This window comes from Pongo abelii, chromosome 8 (genome assembly GCF_028885655.2).
Source record: "Pongo abelii isolate AG06213 chromosome 8, NHGRI_mPonAbe1-v2.0_pri, whole genome shotgun sequence".
Lineage (NCBI taxonomy): Eukaryota > Metazoa > Chordata > Mammalia > Primates > Hominidae > Pongo > Pongo abelii.
In genome coordinates, this window is record NC_071993.2 from 95,445,054 (window position 1) to 95,471,487 (window position 26,434).

Here is a 26,434-nt window from a genome sequence, read left to right on the forward strand (position 1 = left end):
AAACCACCATGGTGCATGTACACTATGTAGCAAACCTGCACATTCTGCACATGTATCCCACGAGCAACAGATGCTCATGATGGTTGTAAAGGATCAACTGTATTTTAAAACATAATTTAATATATACTTTTAATAAACACATTCATATTGTTCAAACTATAACCCATAGATTTTTTTGTTTGCTTTTTTTTTAACTTTCATTTTAAGTTTAGAGGTACAAGTGCAGGTTTGTTACCTGTGTCCCTGAGATTTGTTGTAAAGATTGTTTCATCGTCCAGGTATTAAGCCTAGATTTCTTAGAAGGAAAAAGACACCAAACATATGTTCTTAAAAGTCAAGGGCTGGGTTTTGTATAATAGCTAGACCATTATCTGTAGGATTTGAGACCCTGGTCAAAGACCATAATAAAATATTAATCTTTGCTGAACACATTCCCTTATCTAACCATCTAGTCAAAATAGCTTATGCGCTGCATTTTTAAAGAATAACATGTGGCCTTTTGTCATTTTATGCCTCTCTATCTGAGCCAAACTATATAATCATTTGCATTATACCTTTGGCTCAAAAACGTTTATATGTTTAGGCTATCAAGGATTATTTTTAATGGTTCCTAAATCATTTTAATCCTCAGAACTACTTTGGCCAATATTTGTCTTTGTTAAAAGTTAAAGGTGAGCACTCAGTATTATGTGAAAATGAATGCAATATTTAATTTTTAGTTTTTTCCTGTTAACATTAGACGATGCCCAGATAGTAAGTCTTTTTGGTAATGTAATCAGTGGATGAGGAATCTGACCATTGTTGAAGATTTTGTATATAAGAAGTCAATACAACATTGACCAAAATACTAACCAGCCAGAGAAACAGAATCCTAACTATTTCCGAGGAGACTGTAAGTAGAACTTCTGCTAAACAAAATTGTTATTTGAATTATTAGATTTTTTCTTTATCCCAAGTGATGCATTTTTAAAGGCTTAGATATTTGTTACATATTCACCTGTATAAAGGTATCTGTTTAAATTATGGCTTATTCTTCTAGGATTTGATTTTTTTTTCTTTTTTTTTGTATGGACATGAGATTCTTAATTATGGAATGACAAATTTGTTTATTATTGCAATTAGTGCCTAATGTGAAAGTCTCATAATTTCTTAATTATTGAATTACAAATTTGTTTATTAAGTTCCTAATGTGAAAGTCTAGTCTCTGTGATTCTTCTTTTTGAGAAGGAATAGATCAGTCATCTAGCGTCATATAATTGGCTGTATTACTATGCTACGTTGAATATTTAATATCAGCCAAATCAACTGCTGTTGAATTGATCATTATTAATACTATTGTGAAACTTTACAGACTACTACATCATTTATTTAAATTATAAACCTTTCAAAACAGAAGTCTAGACCAAATTATATAAATCTCCCTGGGGATGTCCATATAAAAGCTGGCCCAGGGTCATACTGAAGAAGTATTACAGTGGGGAAGGACATAGCCTTTGGAAATAGACTAGTTTCAAATATGGGCTCCACTACTTTCTATATATTTGGTTGGGCAAGTCCTCTTTTAGCCTTACCTTGCTTATTTGTAAAATGGATAATATAATGCTACCTACTTCATAGAGTTGCTATGAGAATTAAATGAGATAATAGTAATAATAACTATATTTAACTAACGTTTATGAGATGCCCAGCATGTTAAGAACTTTACTTTTGTTATCATAATGAATTCCCCTAACATGGAGAAATGTACTATTACAGGCCCTATTTTATAGAAGAGAACACTGTCTTAGCAAAGATAGTTCATTTCACATATACCATGTTGAACACACAGTACAGCACACAGTGAGCCCTCTGTATGTGTTAATTACTGGTATTTTCCTAGGACTTGGCAACAAGCATTTTGAGAAATTTATTCTGCCCTTGAACATCTTTGAGCCCATTGAGATGTTCTCCAAAGCAAACACTAGGTTAAGTGTCCTCACTTTACAATGGCAAATCACTTAATGGAGGCCATGTGGGTTCCTGAAATGTTTGATGAAAGCCTCTGGTTTGAATGTTACAACACTACTGATTAGTCTTTATATATTAGTTTATCTCTTCCTAAAATATCATGGTAAAAACAAGGCTTAGTTAAAAACTGATTTTTTTTTTTTTTTTTTTTTTTTTTTGAGATGGAGTCTCACATTGTCTCCTGGGCTGGAGTGCAGTGGTGCGATCTCTGCTCACTGCAACCTCCGCCTCCTGGGTTCAAGGACTCTTCCACCTCAGCCCCCCGAGTAGCTGGGATTACAGGCACGCCGCCACACTCGGCTAATTTTTTTGTATTTTTAGTAGAGACGTGGTTTCACCGTGTTAGCCAGGATGGCCTCGATCTCCTGACCTCCTGATCCGCCCACCTCGGCCTCCCAAAGTGCTGGGTTTGCAGGCATGAGCTACCGCACTCGGCCAAAAACTGATTTTTAAGAGATACCCTTAAATCAAATCCTATACTAAACCAGTGGGCAAACTATTAGACCAGAGGGTCAGATTTAGGCCTTGAGAGTTCTGGTCTGGTTTTATTGTAAATCAGGAACTATGCTATGTGCTCTGCATGAATTACTATAAATGGGTTTTATTGAAATATTATCAGCAACTGGGAAGTCACCACTTTTCAAAGAATTCCACTTGAATCCAAAGATCCAAATATTACAAATTCTTCACTGTATTCAAGTCAAATATTTCTACATGTGACCTCCAAGTATTGCTCCTAACATACAGTTTCTCAATAAATATTTATTGAATAATTTATTTCTGACACACTAAAATGAAGTGATTTAAAACTGCCCTCTACATGGCTTCCCTTCAAATATTTGAGGACAATATCACTTCTCTATTGAAGCTTTTTCACCAGCTTAATATCTGAAGATTCTCAAACTTATAATCGGTGACTACAACATAGAAGGAAGTTCAGGTGTTGCAGGTCTAATATCAAATATTGTCTATAAGGCTAGGTGTGGTGGCTTATGTCTATAATCCCAGTGCTTTGGGAAGCCCAGGCAGAAAGATACCTTGAGGCCAGGAGTTCGAGACCAGTCTGAGTAATGTAGAAACACCCTATCTCTAAAAGAAAGAAAAAAAAAATAGCCAGATGAACACCTGTAGTCCCAGCTACCCTGGAAGCAGAGGCGGGAAAATCACATAATAACCTCAAATCAGTAAATGTTTATGGAATGACTATTATAAACAACATTTAAAATCACCATGATGACTTTGAACACACATTATATAGAGATTGGATATAGAGAAGTCAAAGGCCCACACATCCCTCACCCAAATCTGGGCTCTCAAAATAAGCAGGCAAAAGTCTTAAACACAAAGCATAATAAGGACACATTGTTATGCCAATTAGAGGCTTTTTTTTTTTGCCAATTAAGATTAATTCAGTATGGCTTGAAACCAAGTGGGAAATGTTTTTAAACAAAAGGAATCAAACAGTGAAAACATGTTAAGCATTAAAAGCTTAAACATGTTGAGCATTAAAACATGTTAAGCTTTAAGTTACCTGTGCTGACATCCACATGTCTCAGTTTATTGCCCAACAGAATATAATCAAACCCAAGCATTCCTCTACTTGGCACAAAGGTAAAATTGACATAAAATATAAGCATTATGAAAGTATAATGGGTTAACCATGGCACGGGTTATTCTTTTTTTTCAGGCAGGTCCAAAATGTGGCTGCTTTTAACAATGGCAAATTTGATATCTGTACTGGGGACTACACATGGTTTCTTTGGAAAATTACATCCTGGAAGCCCTGAAGTGACTATGAACATTGTAAGTTACTCTGGGGAAAAACTCTATAAAACTAAAAGATGCTATTATTTAAAATCATAATGAGTTAAAGATTTTATATGACCAATTAAAAATAAACAGTAATATTCATTTATTAGATGTATCTAAAAATCAACTAAAATTTAAACTTTTGGGTTTGCTTCCTCAGAGTCAGATGATTACTTATTGGGGATATCCAAATGAAGAATACGAAGTTGTGACTGAAGACGGTTATATCCTTGAAGTCAACAGAATTCCTTATGGGAAGAAAAATTCAGGGAATACAGGTATATATAAGCTTCTTTTCTTCCTTCCTTTCTCTCTTTTTTCCTTTCCTTCTTTCTTCCTCCTTCCCTCTCTCCTTTCTTCCTCCAACTTTTCCTTCTTTTGCTCTTCCCTTTTTCCTCCTTTTATTTCTTGCTAAAAATGTAATGTCTTGCTCATTCTGGAAATGCAAAAATAAGCTATATTTTCAGTCTTCAAGGAGATCATCATCAAGCCAATGAAATAGATAAGTAAATGAGTGATTATAATAATATGTGATAAGCTCAAGCTACAACTGTACATAGGATATTAAACTGAAGGTTTTAATAAAATCACCTAACTCAGCTAAGGGAGTCAAGGAAAGCTCACTCTCAGAAACAATAACTGGATGAAGATCTAGAGGATCAGGAAGAGTTAGCCAGGGTGTGTGTTGCAGAGGGGAAGATGGGGAGCCAATTCAAGGCTCATTTCCTAAACACATACAGGCTAATTTTCACTAGTACTATTAAAAGTTTACCTTTTACTCATTGTAGAAATGTTGTGAAGTACAAAAAGAAAAAAAAAAAGATTACTTGGAATTTTACCACTCAAAGTTTACCAAATTTAACATTGTGCTGAATTACCTGAGAATATAATTTTTTCAACAGTTTTATTGAGATGTAACTGGCATATAATAAGCTGCTCATATTTAAGGTGTGCAGTTTCATAAGTTTTGGCATCTGAGAAATCAACTCCCTGAGAAATCATCACCACAATTAAGATAAGATATTCAAAAATAATCAACTCAATCAGGCAAATGTATTTAGTGCTAGTCATATGGAAGAATGTTTCTAGACTCACATTTATCCTAGAATAAGGAATACATTTATAAAGTTTATAAACATTTTCTTCCTTAGGCCAGAGACCTGTTGTGTTTTTGCAGCATGGTTTGCTTGCATCAGCCACAAACTGGATTTCCAACCTGCCGAACAACAGCCTTGCCTTCATTCTGGCAGACGCTGGTTATGATGTGTGGCTGGGCAACAGCAGAGGAAACACCTGGGCCAGAAGAAACTTGTACTATTCACCAGATTCAGTTGAATTCTGGGCTTTCAGGTAAACAAAAGGGACAATTAAAAATAAACACTGGGCTTTAAAAGCATAGGCATTTGCCCCTTCTAATCCAGTCCCATTTTAACAAATTACACTCCAAGTAGGAGGATAAACAAGTCATTTTCATTCTAATCCATTCTTGGATTCTTCCATGTACCTCATTCCTAGGGTAGCTTTTCCTTCAAACTTTCTGTGATCTCAGGAGTCTCCATTAGGGAATCCCTGAATGTGATTTTCCAAATGGAATGAACAATATGGCTGAAGCAAGGAAATTCACAGCCCCTGGAAAATTCCAAAGGAATGTCCATATGGATTCAAGAGAGAAGTAAAAACCCATTTGAGGGTAGGAGAACAGCAATCTGAATCATCATCAATAGGAGGGGTGGGGAGAGTGAAATTCAGATATCATGGAGAGATTATCATGGGCTTCTCTCACTGGTCTTCTTGTGCCTTATTCCTGGAAATTACTGATGGAGGTAGAGAACAGAAGAAAACCTGGCTGCTGATCCTAAGGCATGAAAGTGTTACAAGAGTTCTAGGAGCTGAAAGGAAACCTGTGTGTCCCAGGTGTAGCGGGAAAAGGGAAAATGACATGAGAGAAGACTGAGGTGCTGATGGGGCAGTAGTGGTGATAGTGAGAGCCTTGGGCCTCATTCTGAGTGCACTGAAAAGTTTTAAAAAGGGGAGTGGCATAATACAGTTTTCATTTTCAAAATATCATGTTTGCTGATTTGTGAAAAATAAAATAGAGAAAGATAGGATTTATATTAAATGACATGGAACACAGCATACACATTATTATTAAATCTGACATTTCATTTCAGGGATAGAAATAATTCCCACCTACAGATACTATATTGTTTGGATTCAATTGTGGCTGCAATGCTGCACTTCAGAAATGATGTCAGTTGTTTATAAGAAGCTGCCCCAAAGGGCACCTGACATCCACTGATGGTCTATAAGCATCAATGTTTAGAGAATCCAGTTTTCTGTATCCCAAAGGGACCATTAGCTATATATGCTTGAATTTTAGAAACAATAGCAAGGAAATGTATTCACTTTCATTTTGTCTTTTTCCTTTCAGCTTTGATGAAATGGCTAAATATGACCTTCCAGCCACAATCGACTTCATTGGAAAGAAAACTGGACAGAAGCAGCTACACTATGTTGGCCATTCCCAGGGCACCACCATTGGTAAGTAATGGCAGTCAAGGCCAAGTGGTTTACTTCTCATAAACACTTTCTCAGTGGTTATGGTAGGCATGTTAGCAACCACACTAATTGCTTTCCATTCGTTTAACGCCTCCAACAACACAATGACATAGGGACAATTATAATTCCTATTATATGGGAAAACAAAACAAGGGGATACAGTCCGTGCAAGGTTACATGGATTATTACCAATAGGGTAGCTCAGGCAGTCTGACTCCCAAGCCCATACTCTGAAGCATTATACCATACAGCCACTGACCTAAGTTTATTCTATTCATTTGACCATATTTATGGGGCAGGCTCCTATGATGTATCAAAAGAATACAGAAATAAATAAAATAGATGAAAACTTCTGCCTTTGTACCATTTATACTCTAGAGATAGGAGGCAGAGAAAATAAAAAAGGTTAAAAAGTAAAATGTAATATATTTTAGATAATGGTAAAGCTATGGAGAGAAAATAACCCAGGGAATTACATTAGAGAGCACCAGAGGGGTTCACAGAAATTGTAGATCGGTAACACAAGCACTCTTTGGGTAAAGTCATGATGAAGGTCAGAGAGTGAGTCATGTGCCTACCTAGTAGGCATCAGATGTTCCAGGAACAGAAAATAGCAAGTGAGAAGAATCTGAACCTGGAGCACACCTAGTTTGTTCAAGGAACAGCAGTGAGGCTACGCCTTGTGTGGATGAATCAAATTGAGAAAGAGACAGAGAGAGTGAGATGAGATCACAAATGTTGGGGAGGAAAGACTGTTCAGGGCTCTTTGGCTGTTGTAGGGATTTTAGCTTTCACTCTGAGAAAAAAAGAAAACTGCAGAATAATTTTGAATCGAAGAGTTACATGATTCATAACAGGATCCCTTTTGTTGCCAGGGGCAAAGGGGCAGGAGCAGAGAACCAATTAGAGGACTCTTATAGTACCCATGTGGGAGATGGTGGTGACCTGGATGAAGGGTGTTCTTGGAAAAACCATTCTTCCACAAATAGAATCAGACTACATATTATATAGTTGTCTAGATCTGAAAGGGTTTTTTTTAGGCCATTCTTGAGTCTCATCAATATGTCATTATTGACAGTGGGAGGGCCTTGTCTGTGTAGCTACACTGCAGAGTTGAACTTGATAACTGCTTGATCACATCCTCATCTGCTAGTATACTACTGCTTACAAAATTAATTACTGAATATATTTACTATGTATAGATATTTAAATTCTCTTGGGTCCTCATTTATCAAGCATTTACTATGTGCCAAGAATCATGATAAATTCTTTCTTTACATGATTTACTTCCTTTAGTTCCTAAAAACCTAATGAAGCACTCACCACTATCCTTGTATTTCAGATAGGGAAACAGTGGTTCTTAGAGATTAGGTGGCTTGTCCAAGGTCACAAAGCTAATAAATCACAGAGCCAGGATTCAAATTGAGTTTGGTCATATTTAAATTTCTACTCTTAACCTTTCCACTTATATACTCTACTCATATTAAGTGTTAATTATCTCATTGTAATGAGATACATTTAAATTCATAAAAAATATAAATTCATAAAGAAATTCATAAAAAAATTTTTTGTAACCATATGAGTATCCTAAATTTGGTCTATTTTCTAAGGTCAGATAAGGGTTTATGATAACTTTTAAAATGTTCCAGCCTCATGTCCCCATAGAAAAATCTATCAAAATAAAATAAATATACCAAAATCTAATCACTCTGAGCCAGCAGAGATGCCAATTTCTCAGGCTGTCTCAAACACCATCCTTAGTAAGTCCAAAATAATGTCACCCTTATAAAAACAAACAAAACAACAACAACAACAACACACACACACACCTTTTTCACCAGTTCCTTGTTGTTTTTCAGGTTTTATTGCCTTTTCCACCAATCCCAGCCTGGCTAAAAGAATCAAAACCTTCTATGCTCTAGCTCCTGTTGCCACTGTGAAGTATACAAAAAGCCTTATAAACAAACTTAGATTTGTTCCTCAATCCCTCTTCAAGGTATGCAATTCTCTTTAATTAAGTGAATCTAAGACACTCGATTGCCCATGGATTTTAAAGTTACAGAAAGAGAACAGAGTTATAAAAAGAGAATAATCATTTTTATATCCAAAAATGGAACTGTTCGCATCTGTATTATTTCTTCGATAGCACTGACCATGTTTGAATCTCCTTACAGCCTGCGAGATCCCCCTTTCTTTCTTTGTTCTTGATTAGCTTCATGTGGGTCAGCAATGCCTGGGAGTAGTTTTGCTTTTTCACAGATGGTTTGTTTATTAAGCACTCTACACAGTTGTGTCAAGGCTGTGATTCCACTCCAGGAGGAGGGAAGATGAAATAAAAACAAAACAAAATAGTCAAATGAGAAGACTAACCCACTTGGGCCAGAGAGACTGGAAAGAGGAGGGAAAGGAAGGGAAGGGAAAAGGAGAAAAGGGGGAAATAAATCAGTGATTGAGTGAGGCAAACACCTTGAGATCTCTCATGGCTTTCCCTTTTGGCTTTCCTAAGAGCTCCTTCATCTTTAAATGGGGGATCTCATAAGTCAGTGGTGTTGATTTCAATAAATTATGAATATTAAGTGCCTTATGCAGTAGGCACACATGTTATGGAATTAATCATTTTGTTTGACAATGCTTAATACCCTAATTCTCTCACCCAGTAAAACCAACACACACACACACACACACACACACACACACACACACACACACACACTCTTTCCTTTAGGAGAACAGTTTAGCCTCAGGCTATAAAATATAAGGATTCCATTTCCTTCTATGGTTTTGTACTACTCATCTCTTTTCATTCTGTATTAATATGTATGTCTAAAGCCTAAGAGAACTTACCTATAGGCAAACTACATTTAGAAAACTTTTATTAAAATCTAAAATTTTGTGATGACCCAGAAATATTTATTGGCTACATTGATTGAGAACTTATTTCCTACTCATACTCAGATTTTCTGATAGGCAATGCAGACGTAGATTAAAATTTAGAAAAGCAATAGACCTCAAGTTAGAGGCTTGGGTAAGGATTCTAGGTATAATCGAGCTCTAATTAGCCCAAGACCCTAACTCATGTTAACCTCATGTTTCCTCATGTATAAAATAGAGATGACAAAATATCTGCCTTCCTCAAAGAGAGTTGGGGCAAACTCTTTCAATTCTTATACTGAGCCTCATTGCCTCTGTAAAGGCTTTGCTGAAAATATGGCCAAGTCACCATTTCTCCTCCCAAACTTTTCACAATTTATTGCTGAAATCTCACATCTTGGCACTTCATTATGACAGTCTGCCATGTGTTTTTAAGATTTTATCCCACAACTCCTATCACCCCAACTAGATTGTAACTCTTTGTGTCTTATACTTCCTCTCAGCAGCCAGTACAGTTCTCAGTGCCACAATAGATACCCAGTATTGATATCTGTGCTGCCCATTTCACAACTTTATTAGCGAATTAACTAAATGAAAGTATTGGAAATTCCTAAAACAACATGTAAATATAAGAATATATCATCATCCTAATCACACATGTATAAGTAGATTAGATAAATTAGTGAGTCTTTTCTGCAGCTTGATTGCTACAACCCTCTAATAGTGCCTTTATTTTTCAGATTATATTTGGTGACAAAATATTCTACCCACACAACTTCTTTGATCAATTTCTTGCTACTGAAGTGTGCTCCCGTGAGACACTGAATCTCCTTTGCAGCAATGCCTTATTTATAATTTGTGGATTTGACAGTAAGAACTTTAACACGGTTAGTATGCATTTCAATTTCTATATTTTGAGCAACATCTTTGATTACTTGTTTCATTGCCACTTAGAAGTGTTACTTTATGAGAACTAGGAGTAGGTTCAGAACTGCGATATCCTGATAAACATGAGAGAAATCACAAATCATTGCTCCCAATTTCATCACTTCCAGCATCCTTCCATCACCCCAATTGCCCCTAAACCAAATAAACAACATGAAGAAAAAAAACAATTCACTACTCACTTATGACCAACTAAATACTAGGTGTTACATTTAAATTCTGTAAGAGAAAGGACTGAACCATGTATTTTAGCAGGCTCCTTTGTGAGAAAAATGTCTAGATGTTGAATAAATGTTTTCAATAAATATTTCTAATGCTGACAGTCATTTTGATAAATCTTACAGACTATATTTCTGAGCAACTATTTATGTAAGACTTTGCCCATATTCTTTTTTTGAGATAGAGTCTCGCTCTGTCACCCAGGCTGGAGTGCAGTGGCGCGATCTCGGCTCATAGCAAGCTCCGCCTCTTGGGTTCACGCCATTCTCCTGCCTCAGCCTCCCGAGTAGCTGGAACTACAGGCACCTGCCACCACGCCTGGCTAATTTTTTGTATTTTTAGTACAGACAGGGTTTCATCACGTTAGCCAGGATGGTCTCGATCTCCTGACCTCATGATCCACACGCCTCAGCTTCCCAAAGTGCTGGGATTACAGGCGTGAGCCACCACGCCCAGCTGACTTTGCCCATATTCTTTATCTACCTTTTCATTCACTTTGTATTGAGTTGGAGTTTCAAAACATACGGACAAAATACACTATTCGTAGTTAAGAGTATGGATTTAGATCAGTTTAAATTCAAACCCTACATTTGGAACTGACTTAAACGTCTCTGTCTTGATTTCCTCATCCACAAAATGAGTTATTGTGAAGATCAAATGAGCTAGTATGTTTAAAGCATATAGAACATTGTACAAAGCATATAGCACATAGTAATAGCATATAAGGTTTTCTACTACTGTTCATAGACAACTATCTCCACTCCAAATTGTCACTTTAGTTATATACCCTTGAACACCTAAGAAAATTACATCTATTGATAAGAAGGTATAATTCTATGAAGTGTTGTGGTTACTTGTCATTCCATATGTGGAGTTTAACAGAGAGTAAGTAGCCTGTCCTCATCACACGAACAAAAGGCAGAACAAATTACTGTATTCCATTAGTGAGAGTCTTATAAGAAAAATAATAGTAAAATAAGACAAAGGAAACAAAGGAAATTAGAGATTTCATCCTCTGCATAATAATTTGCAGAAGACCATCTTCAGTCTCCAATGAAGATGGCCAATTTGTTTCACTCTGGCCACAGTCCGCTATATTAATGGCATTAAGAGTCACTATGAAGTGGCCGTCTGCAACTGGAGAAAGAAACTTCAGTTTGTTGCTTGGGGTTCTGCAAAGCAAGAGGCCTGTGTGTGAATATTTAACCTACAGCACTCTAGCACTGGGTAGAGAAGCATAAAAGCTGAGAATTTAGACTCAGAGACCCAAATTAAAGTTTCTGGCTCCATTCTGCATGGATCTTGTACATTTCTCTAAACTTCTTTGTGCCCCAATTTTCATTTTGATAAAATGGAACTAAAAAGTTCTCCTCATTAGGCAGCTACAAATTAAATGGGTTAACACATGCAATTGCACTTTGCAAATTCTGAAGTGACATACAAATGTGTTGTTCATATCCTTCCAGTAAATGCTACCTTTAAACACTTGACCTGAATCAGAAAACATAAATCTTTACTGTTTTTAAGAAACTGAGTATGCGTCTTAGTATGTATATAATATGTGTGTCTGTTGATTTCTAGAGTCGCTTGGATGTGTATCTATCACATAATCCAGCAGGAACTTCTGTTCAAAACATGTTCCATTGGACCCAGGTATCCTTTTCCAAATGCTGTTAAAATTTATTTTGTGGGTCTCAACCTTTTTCACTTTACCTAAACACATTCTTAAAATATCCTGCTGAGCACACCTGGAAGGTAATTTTTCTGGCACTGACTACCATACAAAAATAACTATGAATTTATTTCAAAGAAGAAAATGCTTTCTTTTATATTTTATTATTATTATACTTTAAGTTTTAGGGTACATGTGCACAATGTGCAGATTTGTTACATATGTATACATGTGCCATGTTGGTGTGCTGCACCCACTAACTCGTCATTTAGCATTAGGTATATCTCCTAATGCTGTCCCTCCCCCCAGCAAATGCTTTTTATGACTTGGCATGCAAGAAAAATTATTTTGAGCAAAGCTGCATTTAAACTTACATAAATACCTTGTCCTAGATTATTAATAATCTTTTGGAATGAGAAAAATGTTTCTTAATAATTGTTTAAATTGAAAATAAACTGCCTGGAAATGTTTGAATTTTATTTTTCACAATATAATAATTTTTATTTGTTTGCTTTTTCATTTCTCTATGTTAGGCTGTTAAGTCTGGGAAATTCCAAGCTTATGACTGGGGAAGCCCAGTTCAGAATAAGATGCACTATAATCAGGTAACCTTCTTAAAGTTGGAATTATTCACATTTTGAACAACAATACCAACTATTTAAATGTTAAAGAAGAAATTATGTTAACTGCGCATCTATTTTCCAAAGGAATGTTGATGTGCTGTCTCTCATTCTCCCACATGACTATGCATTCGTGCTGTGGCGGCTACGCTCATTTAAAGAGGTTTACAAAGCTGCCCTCGAAGTACTACACCCCTATGTGTGAGAGACTTCCCAGGACTTACCACTACCCATTGCCATTACACAGATCTGTCCCATATCCCAGATCCCCAGCACACTGTCCTCTCCTTTCTGAAGTACTAATACCTGATATAATAAGCTAATAATTCTAACTGTTCATGGAATTTCTGGTCTTCTTAAACGATACCCTTTCCTTTGTTGACAGCCAGAGGAGTGATTTCACTGGGATATATTCCCAAATAGAAGAAAAAGATGCTGCGCTTGCAGGTCGAGGCTGGAAATATTTTACAATAGGCAGAGGCCTTTGGCATAGGCAGACATATTAAGCAATCCTCACACTTGTCGTACTAAGAATCCAGACTTTGGAGTTTATCTTATCTGCAGTCAATATGAGTTTGGGCGGTCATTTCTTCATCTCTCCACCCAGGCTCAGGAAGTTGTTGACAGGATTTAGTGCTATAATATCTATAAGCTCTTAGCTCAGGGTAAGCTCTCAGGTTATCACTGACTATTTTTGAACAAGGGAAGCACCCTATAGTATTTTGTAACCTTCTCTTCTTCCTTTTCACCACATCCAATTTTTCCATCCAAGTAGCAGCTGAACAACCCTACTAATTTTCATTTGTTTCCACGACTCAAAATTTAGAAGGAATTTATATGTTTTCACAAAAATGTCCTACGTGTAGAGAAGGTGCCCCCCAACCTTGATTTTGCATTTTTGATATCTTTAAAGTTTTCAGAATAGCATGAGATCAAGCTTTTGTTGAAAACATTTTTTCCTCCACCATTACTTTCTCAAATCTCCAAAACACAGGCTTGCTTTGAGTCTCTCTTTCTACTGGGCTCTAATACTCATAATCAGAGGACTTCAGCTTAGAGGAACAAGAAACCCAGTCCCCAAGTCCACCCTTCTTCCAACTAAACCAATAATATACCAGGTTGGTCTTTAACTAACTGAAGCAATGACACTAATTTAAGAGCCGGGGCCAGCATCTAGAAAACTCTTTGAATAATAGGATGTAAGTAAAATAAACTGGGTTTATAATTATGAATATTCTCCACACACTCCCATTTCTCTAATATTTAGGAAATATAATAGAAATCATGAAAATATTAGGGAAAATTACATATCATAAAATATTTTGCTATGGCAAGTTGGCTATTACACAAAACGTGAGAATACAGAAATTTTTAGTATATTGGATTACTATTCTTGAAACTATGACCTAAAAAAATCTAACAAAATTCTCTCTGGGCAGCAAGAAAATTCGAGATAATTCTCTTATTCCTTTTTCTGCTTTGTAAACCTCTTTAAAAATCTATGTGTGAATTGTGATTTTTGAGAAATAGGACATGGGGATGATAATACCCTTTCTCAGAATTTGAAGCAACATTTTGTAAAATACTCAGGTAAGTATTCAATAATGACGGCTCCATAACTGAAACAACTGACCTATCCCCTGACCATAACTAGGAAGTCAATACAAAGCCAAAATAAATGACTCAGGACATTTTGAGATCATATTTTAGAGGGTTTGGGTAGAAACAACCTATTAACAATTAGAATCTAATCAAATCCATTTCCCTTAGCTTGAGTTGCAATCTATGTTCTTAATTTGTAAGACTTACTGTCTAAAGCCTTGCTACTCAGAGCATGGTTTGGAGCCAATGGCATCAGCATCACCTATGAATGCAGAATCTCAGGCTCTTCCCCAGATCTACTGAATCAGAATCTTTACTTCAACAAGATCTTCAGGTGATTCACAGGCCCATTAGAATTTGAGAAGCACTTATCTAAAACATATTGCATTCACTTTGCTCTATGGATAAAGGTGGTTTTCTCTGCGCAATCATTGCTAGAATTCACTTATAAAACTGTCAGTTAATGTTATACACTCTACTTGAATAGTAAGTACTGGGTTTAAAGTGTGGTTACCTAAACGCTGGTTCTTTCTCTTGTGTTTTCTAGTCCCAACCTCCCTACTACAATGTGACAGCCATGAATGTACCAATTGCAGTGTGGAACGGTGGCAAGGACCTGTTGGCTGACCCCCAAGACGTTGGCCTTTTGCTTCCAAAACTCCCCAATCTTATTTACCACAAGGAGATTCCTTTCTACAATCACTTGGACTTTATCTGGGCAATGGACGCCCCTCAAGAAGTTTACAATGACATTGTTTCTATGATATCAGAAGATAAAAAGTAGTCCTGGATTTAAAGAATTATCCATTTGTTTTTCCAAAATACTTTATTCTCTCATACATAGTATTTTCATAATGTTTGACATGCAGTGCTTCTTTCTGTAATTTTGACTTTAGAAATATATTGGCATCAACAAACTTCCATTTGTCATTTTGAATTTTTTTAATTTAAAGAAATTTGATTTTTCACCTGGAAATTTATCTAGAAATATATTTCTAGATAGATTATATTCTAGAGAATATATTTCTGGGGAGGTGAAACTTCTCATTTTCCCATTCAGTTTCTCTTCTGAATTCACTTATATATGAGCTGTGAGTCATAAGTGTTACTAAAGGACAGTGTTGGCTTCATATTCACTCTGCTTATGTACACTTGATACTGAGTATATTGCTTTCTATTGTTGATGAAGCTGAGTTTTTCCATCTGTGTAGTGGGGCCTATCACTTGCTATTTTGCATATTTAACCCCATGGAAAGGCTACTTGGGATATAAACTGAATCAACTCACTTTCACTTCCCAGGGAGTGGAGAGAAAGTGTAGTTTGGGAAGCAACAGATGAAGTCAACCCTGATTCAGGAATTTGGGATGAAAAGGGTATGCTCTATTATTATTATTATTGTTCTGCCCTCATGTTTTTGGGTCTTGACCACCAAATAGGCACCAACTAACCAAACTATTTTTGAAATCTCTGCCACAGTGCTGGAAACCACAGGATCCAGAAACATCCCCATTGATATATCAATTAGGATGTACAACTGCCATCAGTAACAAAAAAAAAAGACTCACCCAAACTTTCAAAATTTCTAAACACACAGCCTTACCTTGGAAATTTTATTAACCCCACAAATTTGTGACCTCATATTTTATGCAATTAAGTTATTCAGATCACACCTATTATGCTATGTTAGGGTTTGATGTATAAAATATAAATGAGATAAGGAATATCTTGTACCCAGCATAGTGTATAAAACATAGTGAGTATTCACAAAAACCTGTTAACAATGTTTATTATACTGTCACATCCGTCAACCTTTGTTAGTAAGCCCCAAACTTAATTTGTTTTAAGCAAGAAATTGCTAAAAGAAGATAACTTGGGAGCCTTTATTTCAATATTTCAGTGAACTTTGTTGTTAGACTTTACTAAACTGACATGAACATGTCGGTGACTAGTTACAAACATTCATGGTGGTGGAAGCAGTTGAGGACTCAGATGTTTTATCAACTCTACTTCCTCGAGAAAAGAACAATCATTAGATTCTTGCAGTCTCCTATGCTATTCCAGCTAACTGCCTTTCTTTTAGTCGGTACTCAGCAGCTACAGGCAGTTTTGGTTTGGATTTTGAACACAATTAAATACTATCTTATTGCTCCTACAGCAGCTTTGCTATCTCCCATTTGTTAATTTGAACTATCAATTTATCAGCTAATTTTCAAGAGTTTATTTCTATCTGCCTGCTGTAATCACTCCTTGGGCAACCTCCTGCCATGTCAAACTCAATCATTTCAAACTCAAATTCATCATCCCCATGTCTCTGAGCCAAATAAGTGTCAAGTTAATGAAGTTCTCCCAGTAACCAGGGAGTGAGACTCTGGAATCAACTTTGAATACTGCCTCTCCTCTAGTTATCCTTTCCCTTTGTAAAATAGAAACTGTTAAACATATATAATTTTAGATAGAACAGTTTAATAATCCCCTTTGTATGCATTACTCAGTTTCAACTATTATCAATACATAGCCTTGTTTCATAATCTGGTTTTATCTGTATCTCTAGCCACTTCTCTCATCTTAATTTGAAGCAAATCTCAAGCATCACATATTTCATCCATGAGGATTTCAGGATGAATTGCTAAAAGATAAAGCCTCTGTTTTAACATAATAATAGTGTTATTACATCTAAAAGTTTAAAAATATCTAGCCAGTGCTCAAATTTCCAATTATTTCATAAATGTCAAAATGTTTTATAGTTTGTTTAAATTGAAATTCAAATAAGGCCTTTATCTTTTATTACTTGATGTTGTCTCATGTTTCTTTAGATATATAGGTCCATTTGCCCTTGCCCTTTTTTTTTTTTTTTTTTCCTGAGACGGAGTCTTGCTCTATCACCCAGGTTGGAGTGCAGTGGCATGATCTCAGCTCACTGTAATCTTTGCCTCTGGGGTTCAAACGACTCTCCTGCCTCAGCCTCCCCAGTAGCTGGGATTATAGGCGCACACCACCATGCCCAGCTAATTTTGTATTTTTAGTAGCGATGTGGTTTCACCGTGTTGGCCAGGCTGGTCTCAAAATCTTGACCTTGTGATCCACCCGCCTCAGCCTCCCAAAGTGCTGGGATTACAGGTGTGAGTTAGTACACCTGGCTTTATTGTTGTTTTTGTTGTTGAAGAAACTGTAGTTTGTGTTGTAGTTTCATACCATCGGAATTTTGCTGATTATATTCCACATTCCTCACCATTTATATTTCCTGTGACTCAAGCGTTCTTAACCTCAACACTATTGATATTTTTGGTAAGATCATTTTTTCCCTAATCGAATATTCTTTTTTTATTATTTTTATAGATTCAGGGAGTACAAGTGCAGTTCTGTTACATGGATATATTATGCAGCAGTGAAGTCTGAGCTTTTAGTGCACGCATCACCCAAATAGTGAACTTTGTACCCAATGGGTGATTTTTCAACCTTCAAGGTATTTTTTTTATTATTGGAGTTGTCCTGAGTATTGGAGGATGTTTAGCAGTATCTCTAGCTAGATCCCAGCAGCACACACATTCCAAGTTGTAACAGTCAACTATGTCTCCTGACATTGCCAAATATCATCTTGGTGGCAAAATGCCCACCCTACTAAGTTAAGAACCAGTACTGTAAATTGTAACCTTAATAAGATTAAGATTTTTTAAAACAATTATTTTATAGACCGTATGGTGTTCTTCCATAAAGAGTCTGACAATGCACAGCTGTTTCTCTTTTTTAGAATGTCAGAGACTACTGCTTTTCAATACACAAACCCAAGAGTTAATTAGGAGATTAAAAATAGTGGCATTCCAATTTGATCAATTCTTCGTTTATTAACTGAATACTTCCATAAAGAGGAATTGTTGTCATATATATTTTAGTTATCCAAAATGCATGATTCTTTCCCTTTATTTACAAATTTCCAAAATTGGTTTTTCTTCATTTAGTATTATAATAAATACATGGTTCTATGCATGTTTGATGTTTCAAATCTGTAAGGATTATTATCCTTACTGATATTAAAATTATACCCTCTGTTTCTTGTGAGAGCTTCTATAAGTTGGCTCCAAAGTTCTTTTACCAAACCTGTCATCCTGAATGTTTGCTGCTTCTGCTCAATTATTTCCCTAAGAGGTCCCGATTCCTTTTTAATGTGGAATTTTACAAGATCATGTTCTATAAGTGAGGATGATCGTTGTTATTAGATCATTATTTGTAGGGCTTTTCAAGGCAGAGACCTAGGAAATTTTTTTGAGATAAGATATATCAGTACTTCATATTTATTTATTTGTCAGTTAAAAAAAAACCTCAGCTCTTCATCTCCTTCTCCATCATGATAGCTGTCAACACACAATGCTTGAACTGTTAAAGTAGCATCTTAAATGGTCTACCTTTCTCTTGTCTCTGCTTAACATTCCAAATTGATTCCTAAAATCCTCTTCATTGTTCCACCTAAGTTCAAATTGGTCAACCTACCATGTAAAATCCTCATAAAGCTGGTTACTTACATATACTATCTCTTTTCCAACTACCTTAACTAGTAGCTGCCTTTCCAGTCAAGTTTTCTCTTTATTATGCCTCAAATACACTTCTAAACTTGTATCATCATATTGTTGTTCACATTTCCCTCCAAAATTCTGTCTAACACTGTCTTGAGGCTGCAGGTAGTTTTCTATGCTTTTGTGCATAACTCGCGTGAAAACCAATATATATGAACTGAGAACTGTGTTGCAATCTAAAACCCACTAGAAATGACATGACTCATATTTTTAAAAATCATGGTATTTTAGAATTTGAAGAGATCTAAGCAATTATCTAGTCTAATCCTATTATTTTCCAAGTGAGGATGTTAAAGTTAATAGAAGTTCAGCACCTTGATAAAGGTCATACAGTTGGCAGTGTTAGAGATGGAATCAACATCTCCTAATCCAAGTATTCTTCTCCTTTTGCTGCACAAGGCTGATATGAATGGCTCTGTTACAGTGTCAGACATTTCCAGAGTTGTCTGTGGGAGAAAATGGAAGGGGGGTTGCTAAGGGTTTTAGCAAGTATTATTCAGGGTAATACTGAGTATCTCAGCTTCTAGAGTGTACACAGAAATCTGGTGAAAGAAAAATGCCAGTTGAATGTAAGCTTTCTCCGAAAGTGTGAGAGAAAGTGAGAAGTAGCAGTTAGATATTAGAAGGAAAAAGCAGGAATGGAGGCAAGAAGGAAGTAAAGAAAGGAAGATATTAGAAGACACAGAAAGGGACTTGAGCTTCCAGGTGCAAACATTACCTGCATATCTCAGTTGGCCATTATCCTAGCCCTACTGGAAAAATTCTAAAAGCTATATATAATCTAAACCAAACCAGAAAAAGTATTTAAAGCATACAAGAAGGATGCCACTCTAGAATTTTCTTTTGAAAGTAACATTCTGAAAAACAAATAAAAATACAGATGAGGCCAGGTGTGGTGGCTCACGCTTGTAATCCCAGAACTTTGGGAGGCTGAGGTGGGTGGATCACCTGAGATCAGGAGTTTGAGATCAGCCTGGCCAACGTGGTAAAACCCTATCTCTACTAAAAATACAAAAATTAGTAGGGTGTGGTGGCACATGCCTGTAATCCTAGCTACTTGGGAGGCTGAGGCATGAGAATCACTTGAACCCAGGAGGCAGATGTTGCAGTGAGCCAAGATGGTGCCACAGCACTCCAGCCTGGGCAACAGAGACTCTGTCTCAAAATAAATAAATAAATAAATAAATAAATAAATAAATAAATAAAAATACAGATGAGATTAACTATTTGCTGAAATAACCCACCCTGCAAAGTAGTTTACAAGTGGGTTGCTGATAACCGTGAATCCAAAATTTCAAGGATTTTAAATTATCACTAAAATAAACTATTAAACAATGCAAAGTATCATAACAAGGTAATCCCATAATAAAATCTATAGTAGGTATGGATAAATGAAAGCCTAAAACAGAGTATTCTAGCCAGTGTGAAGGTGGAGAAGAATACATACATTTTCAAGCAACCCGTTTAACAAAATTGTTATAAACACAGAGAGTCAGAGTGACCTGGATTCAAGTTCCTGGCCAGCCATTTAATAAATGGGAAAAGTTATTAACTTCATGAGCTTTAATTTCCTTCATTGAAAATAGTGAGTGTATACCTCCCAGAGTTGTGAGGATTTTTGTGTTTATTTCTTGAACAAATATCTATTGAATGGCTTCTTTATATTGAGCATTTTAATATAATTAGCGCATGATCCGTGGTATTGCTTAATTAATATTACCCACAATTATTGGTTTTATAACTGCAAGGTATTACTTATTAAGATTATTATTCCTTTGCTCTTACATATTAGATGACCTTCTTATAATAACTTATAGGCTATTATAAGTTATTATAACTTATAGTAGGTGAGTCAAGATAGACTCATCTACTAAGTGGGAAATTGTTAGAGCAGCCTATGTCAGTATCTGATTACAGAACAATGGATAATTTCTCTGCTCACATAAAACATTGATACTCTGGCTTATCAGGTCTTCTTTGTGGTTTTGGTTCATATAAATCAGTTCCTAGAAGCCTGATTACCTTTCAGTAACCTAATAAAAGCATATTCATAAGTGTGCAAAGCAAAGCTTACAATTATTGAACCAAATAAGGCCAAATCTCAGAAACCAGCCAGCTTCCATTTAATAATTTTATTTTAATATTTACATTTTGGCACTTAGTAAATTATATTTCTCTGAATTTTAACCTTCTTGTGTACTTACTTCAAGGTTTGTTTTCAAGACCAAGAGCATGTGAAAAATTTTGTCTTCCTATATTCATTTGGTTTCCCTGCTTATTCTGCCCAGGTTCTCTTCTCATCTGTTTATATCATCCAGTTATATCTGTGAGTTAAATATTTAACTCACAGATACGGTTGATCTGGAGAGCCAGCTGCATGATATGAATTTGCCATATCTGTGAGTTCAATATTTAAGAAAAACATCTATGCTTTTCTAAATTTCCTCAATTAAAGGTCTTCCTATAAGTGCTAAGAATCCGTTGTTCTTTATTAGAGTAAACCCAATTCATGTGTGCCAGTAGATTACCTGACTTACTATCTTACTGTTCAATTTATGTCACTGTAGCTAAGTCAGTACCTACTAATTGGAAAGGTATGATCCAAGAATATTTACTGGGAGTTGGGTGGCTCTGCTTTGTGAATCCTCATCTCAAATATTTTACCTAAGGTTATAAGACACTGTAGATAAAGAACATATGCTCGTTATGTGAGTGTATATACGTATGTGTATACACTGTATATTTGTAAATACACATTTACAAATAAATATACTTCTACTGAGAATGTGTGTACACAGATATAGGCACACAGAAAAAGAATTACATTTCTTTCAATAAATATTCTGACAAATAATTTCAATCATCTAAGCTTTAATATTCCTTTTCTGAGAGCTTCATTAATGTACATTCTAGTGAATTTAGAATTCTGTGCTTCATGCCTTCATTTTGCAGGACCTCACAGCAAATACTTACTATTCTTTAGAATTCCAAAAGCTACTTGAATTCAAAACAGGTCAAATCAGCAAAGGAGGTTAAAAGATTAGAAGATCTGCAAATGATTTATAGTCCTTTGGGTATATACCCAGTAATGGGATGGCTGGGTCAAATGGTATTTCTAGTTCTAGATCCCTGAGGAATCACCACACTGACTTCCACAAGGGTTGAACTAGTTTACAGTCCCACCAACAGTGTGAAAGTGTTCCTGTTTCTCCACATCCTCTCCAGCACTTGTTGTTTCCTGACTTTTTAATGATTGCCATTCTAACTGGTGTGAGATGACGAGTTAGTGGGTGCAGCGCACCAGCATGGCACATGTATACATATGTAACTAACCTGCACATTGCGCACATGTACCCTAAAACCTAAAGTATAATAATAAAAAATAAATAAAAAATAAATAAATAAAATAATAATAATAATAATAAAAGAAAAAAAAAGAAGATCTGCAAATGGTTTGGCTCTAAAGCAAGTTCAAACCAAAAATGAGCTAAGAAGGCACTGGAAATTGTATATCCTGGGGCTATTTAATATGCCTTCTGCCAGATGCATGTCAAGGCAATGATACGAAATGTGACTGAACTTACTAACAAAACGGGCCAAAAATTGATCTGATTAAATTTAAAATAAAAAAAGCTTCTTGGCCTATTAAATCTGCACTGCTTGGGAAAGATATATTCATTTGATAAATTTAAATCATATATATTATATTGCTATTTGTTTAATATTTATGTCTAATGAATATTTATCAAAACAAACAGTGTTCTTTTTGTCCTAGGAACAAAAGACAAACCCCTTGTCCTGACAGAACTTACATTTTAGTGGTGGAGGTTGATAATTATAATCAGATATATTATTATATTAGGTAAGAATAATTGCTGATAAAATACAGTAGGTTATAGAGCAGAAATGAATGACAAAAGGCACTATTTGTTTTTTCTTTTTTGAATTATTATGGGTACATAATAATTGTATATACTTATGGGGTACATGTGATGTTTTGATACAGGCATAAAATGTGTAATGATTCAAATCAGGGTAATTAGAGTATCTGTCACCCAAGCATTGATCATTTCTTTGTGTTAGTAACATTCCAGGTCTAATTTTAAAGTTATTTTAAATAGACAATAGATTATTGTTAATTATATCACCCTATTGTGCTACAGAATATTAGATCTTATTCATTCTATCGAGCTGTATTTTTGTGCCCATTAATCATTTCCAATTCATCCTCACCTCCCCACTACCCTTCACAGCCTCTGGTAACCATCATTGTACTCCCTTCATCTCCAGGAGTTCAATATTTTTCATTTTTAGCTTCTACAAATAAGTGAAAATGTGAGAAATCTGTTCTTCTGTGCAAGATACTATTTTAAATAGAGTGGTCAGAAAAAGCTTCCCTGGGAAATGACACCTGAGCAGAGAAGTGACTAAAGTGAGAAAGATCCATTTTAATTGAGTGTTCTGGTCCTGTAGTTCTAAACTGCAAAGGACCACAAAGAGTCTTATAGGCTAACAAAGTAGCCTGCCACAATTTCACAGATGCTGGCAGGAGTCAGGAAACTCTTGGGTCAAAGACAAAGGACTTGTATCACAGCAGACCTCATCACCTTCACGTTCTCCTTGTTCCACAAGTCCATAGAGAAGATGCAGAAGTGGACCCAGGTGGCTGTTGCACATATAATAAGCCTATGTCACAGCAAAGAATTCCAAGTTTAGGAACCTCCCAATCTTATAAAGGGGCTGCCAGGAAAACTGTCCAATCTTTGCCCCATATGAAGACATCTTTATTATACTGGTTAGGAACAAATCTACCCTCTACACTGGAGGGAGACGGTCTTCTGTCTTTCAAGGCTTTTCACTAAACACACATCATTGAAAAGATAGTCTGGGACAAAAACTGATCTGAGCTATGAAGAAATGCCCTGGAGAATAGTCTCCTAACATCAACCTTTAGCATACACCAGAATCACCTGGAGTACACCAATCTCCAGTGTTCCTGCTTTAGTAGGTCTAGGCCCTGTCTAAGAATTTGCATTTCAAACAAGTTCCCAGCCAATGCTGATACCACTGGTCAGGAATTTCTACTTTGAGAATTACTGTTTTGAGTCTTAAACAGATCACGTTTTGTTGCACTATTGTTGATTTGCTTTCATTTGGCTGTGCTTTATAATCAGCAACTCACAATTCTAGATTACTTAGGCCTATTATTATCTTTGATTTCATTAAATATAGTGAATATGCTGGAGAGGATGTGGAGAAATAGGAACACTTTTACACTGTTGGTGGGACTGTAAACTAGTTCAACCATTGTGGAAGTCAGTGTGGTGATTCCTCAGGGATCTAGAACTAGAAATACCATTTAACCCAGCCATTCCATTACTGGGTATATACCCAAAGGACTATAAATCATGCTGCTATAAAGACACATGCACACGTATGTTTATTGTGGCACTATTCACAATAGCAAAGACTTGGAACCAACCCAAATGTCCAACAATGATAGACTGGATTAAGAAAATGTGGCACATATACACCATGGAATACTATGCAGCCATAAAAAAGGATGAGTTCATGTCCTTTGTAGGGACATGGATGAAATTGGAAATCATCATTCTCAGTAAACTATCGCAAGAACAAAAAACCAAACACCACATATTCTCAGTCATAGGTGGGAATTGAACAGTGAAACACATGGACACAGGAAGGGGAACATCACACTCTGGGGACTGTTGTGGGGTGGGGGGAGGGGGGAGGGATAGCTTTAGGAGATATACCTAATGCTAAATGACGAGTTAATGGGTGCAGCACACCCGCATGGCACATGTATACATATGTAACTAAACCTGCACATTGTGCACATGTACCCTAAAACTTAAAGTATAATAATAATAAAATATATATATATAGTGAATAACATATCTCTTATTAGAGACAACTCTCATATCTTACAATGTGGTTGAGCTTATTGACATAAATATTTCTTCCCCAAACAAACCTTTGCTAGTATCAACTTCAGATTATCCAGATATGAAACAAAGGAGACAATTGAAATAATAGAGAAAAAAAATCCTGCTTCTGAGGGTATCATAATAATTGTAATATTAACCTTGTATCTAATGTTAGTATTGATGACATTCTGGTCTATAGCTACAAAATGCACCGACTGAAGCACAGATGATGTGTATCATTTAAAGAGTGTTGATTATTTTATTTTTTCTCTGTCATTATTTTCTATCCCTATAATATACTCAGTTTCTTCATCTTTAAAAAGCTTTTGAAGTCAAAATTAAGTTTAAACAACCAAATAGCATTTAGACTTCTCAAATTACACACAGGCCCAGAAATCTATACCATTAATAAGGAAATTATGCTTTGTGATTACATCAGAATTGCTGCAAATCTAGCAGTGTTTTGTTTTCACAGCTCTAAAATTTAACTGCTTTTTGAAATTAGTTCTGTAAGTGACCAAACAAGGACATGCAGCTAATAACCCTATTAAAAAAAAACACTTACTGTTATTTAAAATAACATTTTTACATTCACAATCTATTTTCACAGAATTTGATAGAACTATGCAGTTATCCAGATTTGCCACTAGAGGGTAGGGTAGATTTGGTGGCTGCTTGTGTTTTTCCTCCTAATCCAGGGGCATTTACTCTATTTAATCAACAGATGGTGTCTGTACTCATTTTACTTAGCATGTCAGCCCCTTTATTAAAAATTGTGGAAAAAAAAGACTACCTAAATAAGCAAAACCCAATCAGGAATTAAATTTTAGAGAAGTTCCCAGACGGAAGATAGGAAAAGCTAACACTCTGCTAAGCACTTTATATATGGAAAAACACTTAATACTCACAAAAGTACTATAAAATTGGTAATATTATGCAAATTTTATGTTAATTATACAAATATATACATAATATAAATATATAATATTGGCATAGTGTGCCAATTTTTTATTATAGCATGTAAAGTAAGGAGATGTAGAATGAATTATATGTGCAAATTCTCATGAAAAATAGTGAATTCAGGTCTTCCTGACTCAAAAATCCAAATTTCTCCAATATACCACATTAACAGATCAAATCAAGCCTTAATATAAATAAATCTTTCACATGATCCCCTGCTAAACAGTACATTTGTTACTTTTGTTATCAATCTTACTTTTGTTTTCTATAGTTGGAGTACGTGTGATGTGCTTTTATCATTGTTCTAGATTTGTGAACTCTGTAAATTCGGGTAACCCATGTTGCACCTCATGATATGTCCTCTATTGCATGGCAACCATCCACATGGGAGCTCTTCTTTAATTATTGAACCTTATTATTATGTGCCTATATAATAAATGCCTTATGAGCAAATAATTTAACAACTAATTGTTTTTCTCCCTGATGATAATCTGTTTTGTTCTTTAATGTGTCAGATTACTTTTTAAAATTATATTTAAATAGCAAATATACTTGAGATTGGCTTAATCATTATAAAATGTAGTCCTAGATCCACGGTTCTAGGAAGGCAGAGCAAGATGGAAAGCCAGAGCAAATAGATGCCTCTACTGATT

General features: G+C 35.6%; 1 protein-coding gene across 1 annotated transcript; it reads left to right on the forward strand.

Moving 5' to 3' along the window:
- The first annotated feature begins 3,526 nt into the window (after nucleotides 1-3,526).
- Nucleotides 3,527-15,221, forward strand: LIPF (lipase F, gastric type). Its single transcript, XM_024253633.3, has 9 exons — nucleotides 3,527-3,810; nucleotides 3,977-4,094; nucleotides 4,968-5,166; nucleotides 6,248-6,357; nucleotides 8,235-8,371; nucleotides 9,987-10,133; nucleotides 11,992-12,063; nucleotides 12,616-12,687; nucleotides 14,852-15,221. The coding sequence occupies exons 1-9, from the start codon at nucleotides 3,706-3,708 to the stop codon at nucleotides 15,086-15,088; spliced, it is 1,197 nt and encodes a 398-aa protein (XP_024109401.3). The 5' UTR covers nucleotides 3,527-3,705; the 3' UTR covers nucleotides 15,089-15,221.
- The last annotated feature ends 11,213 nt before the right edge of the window (nucleotides 15,222-26,434 follow it).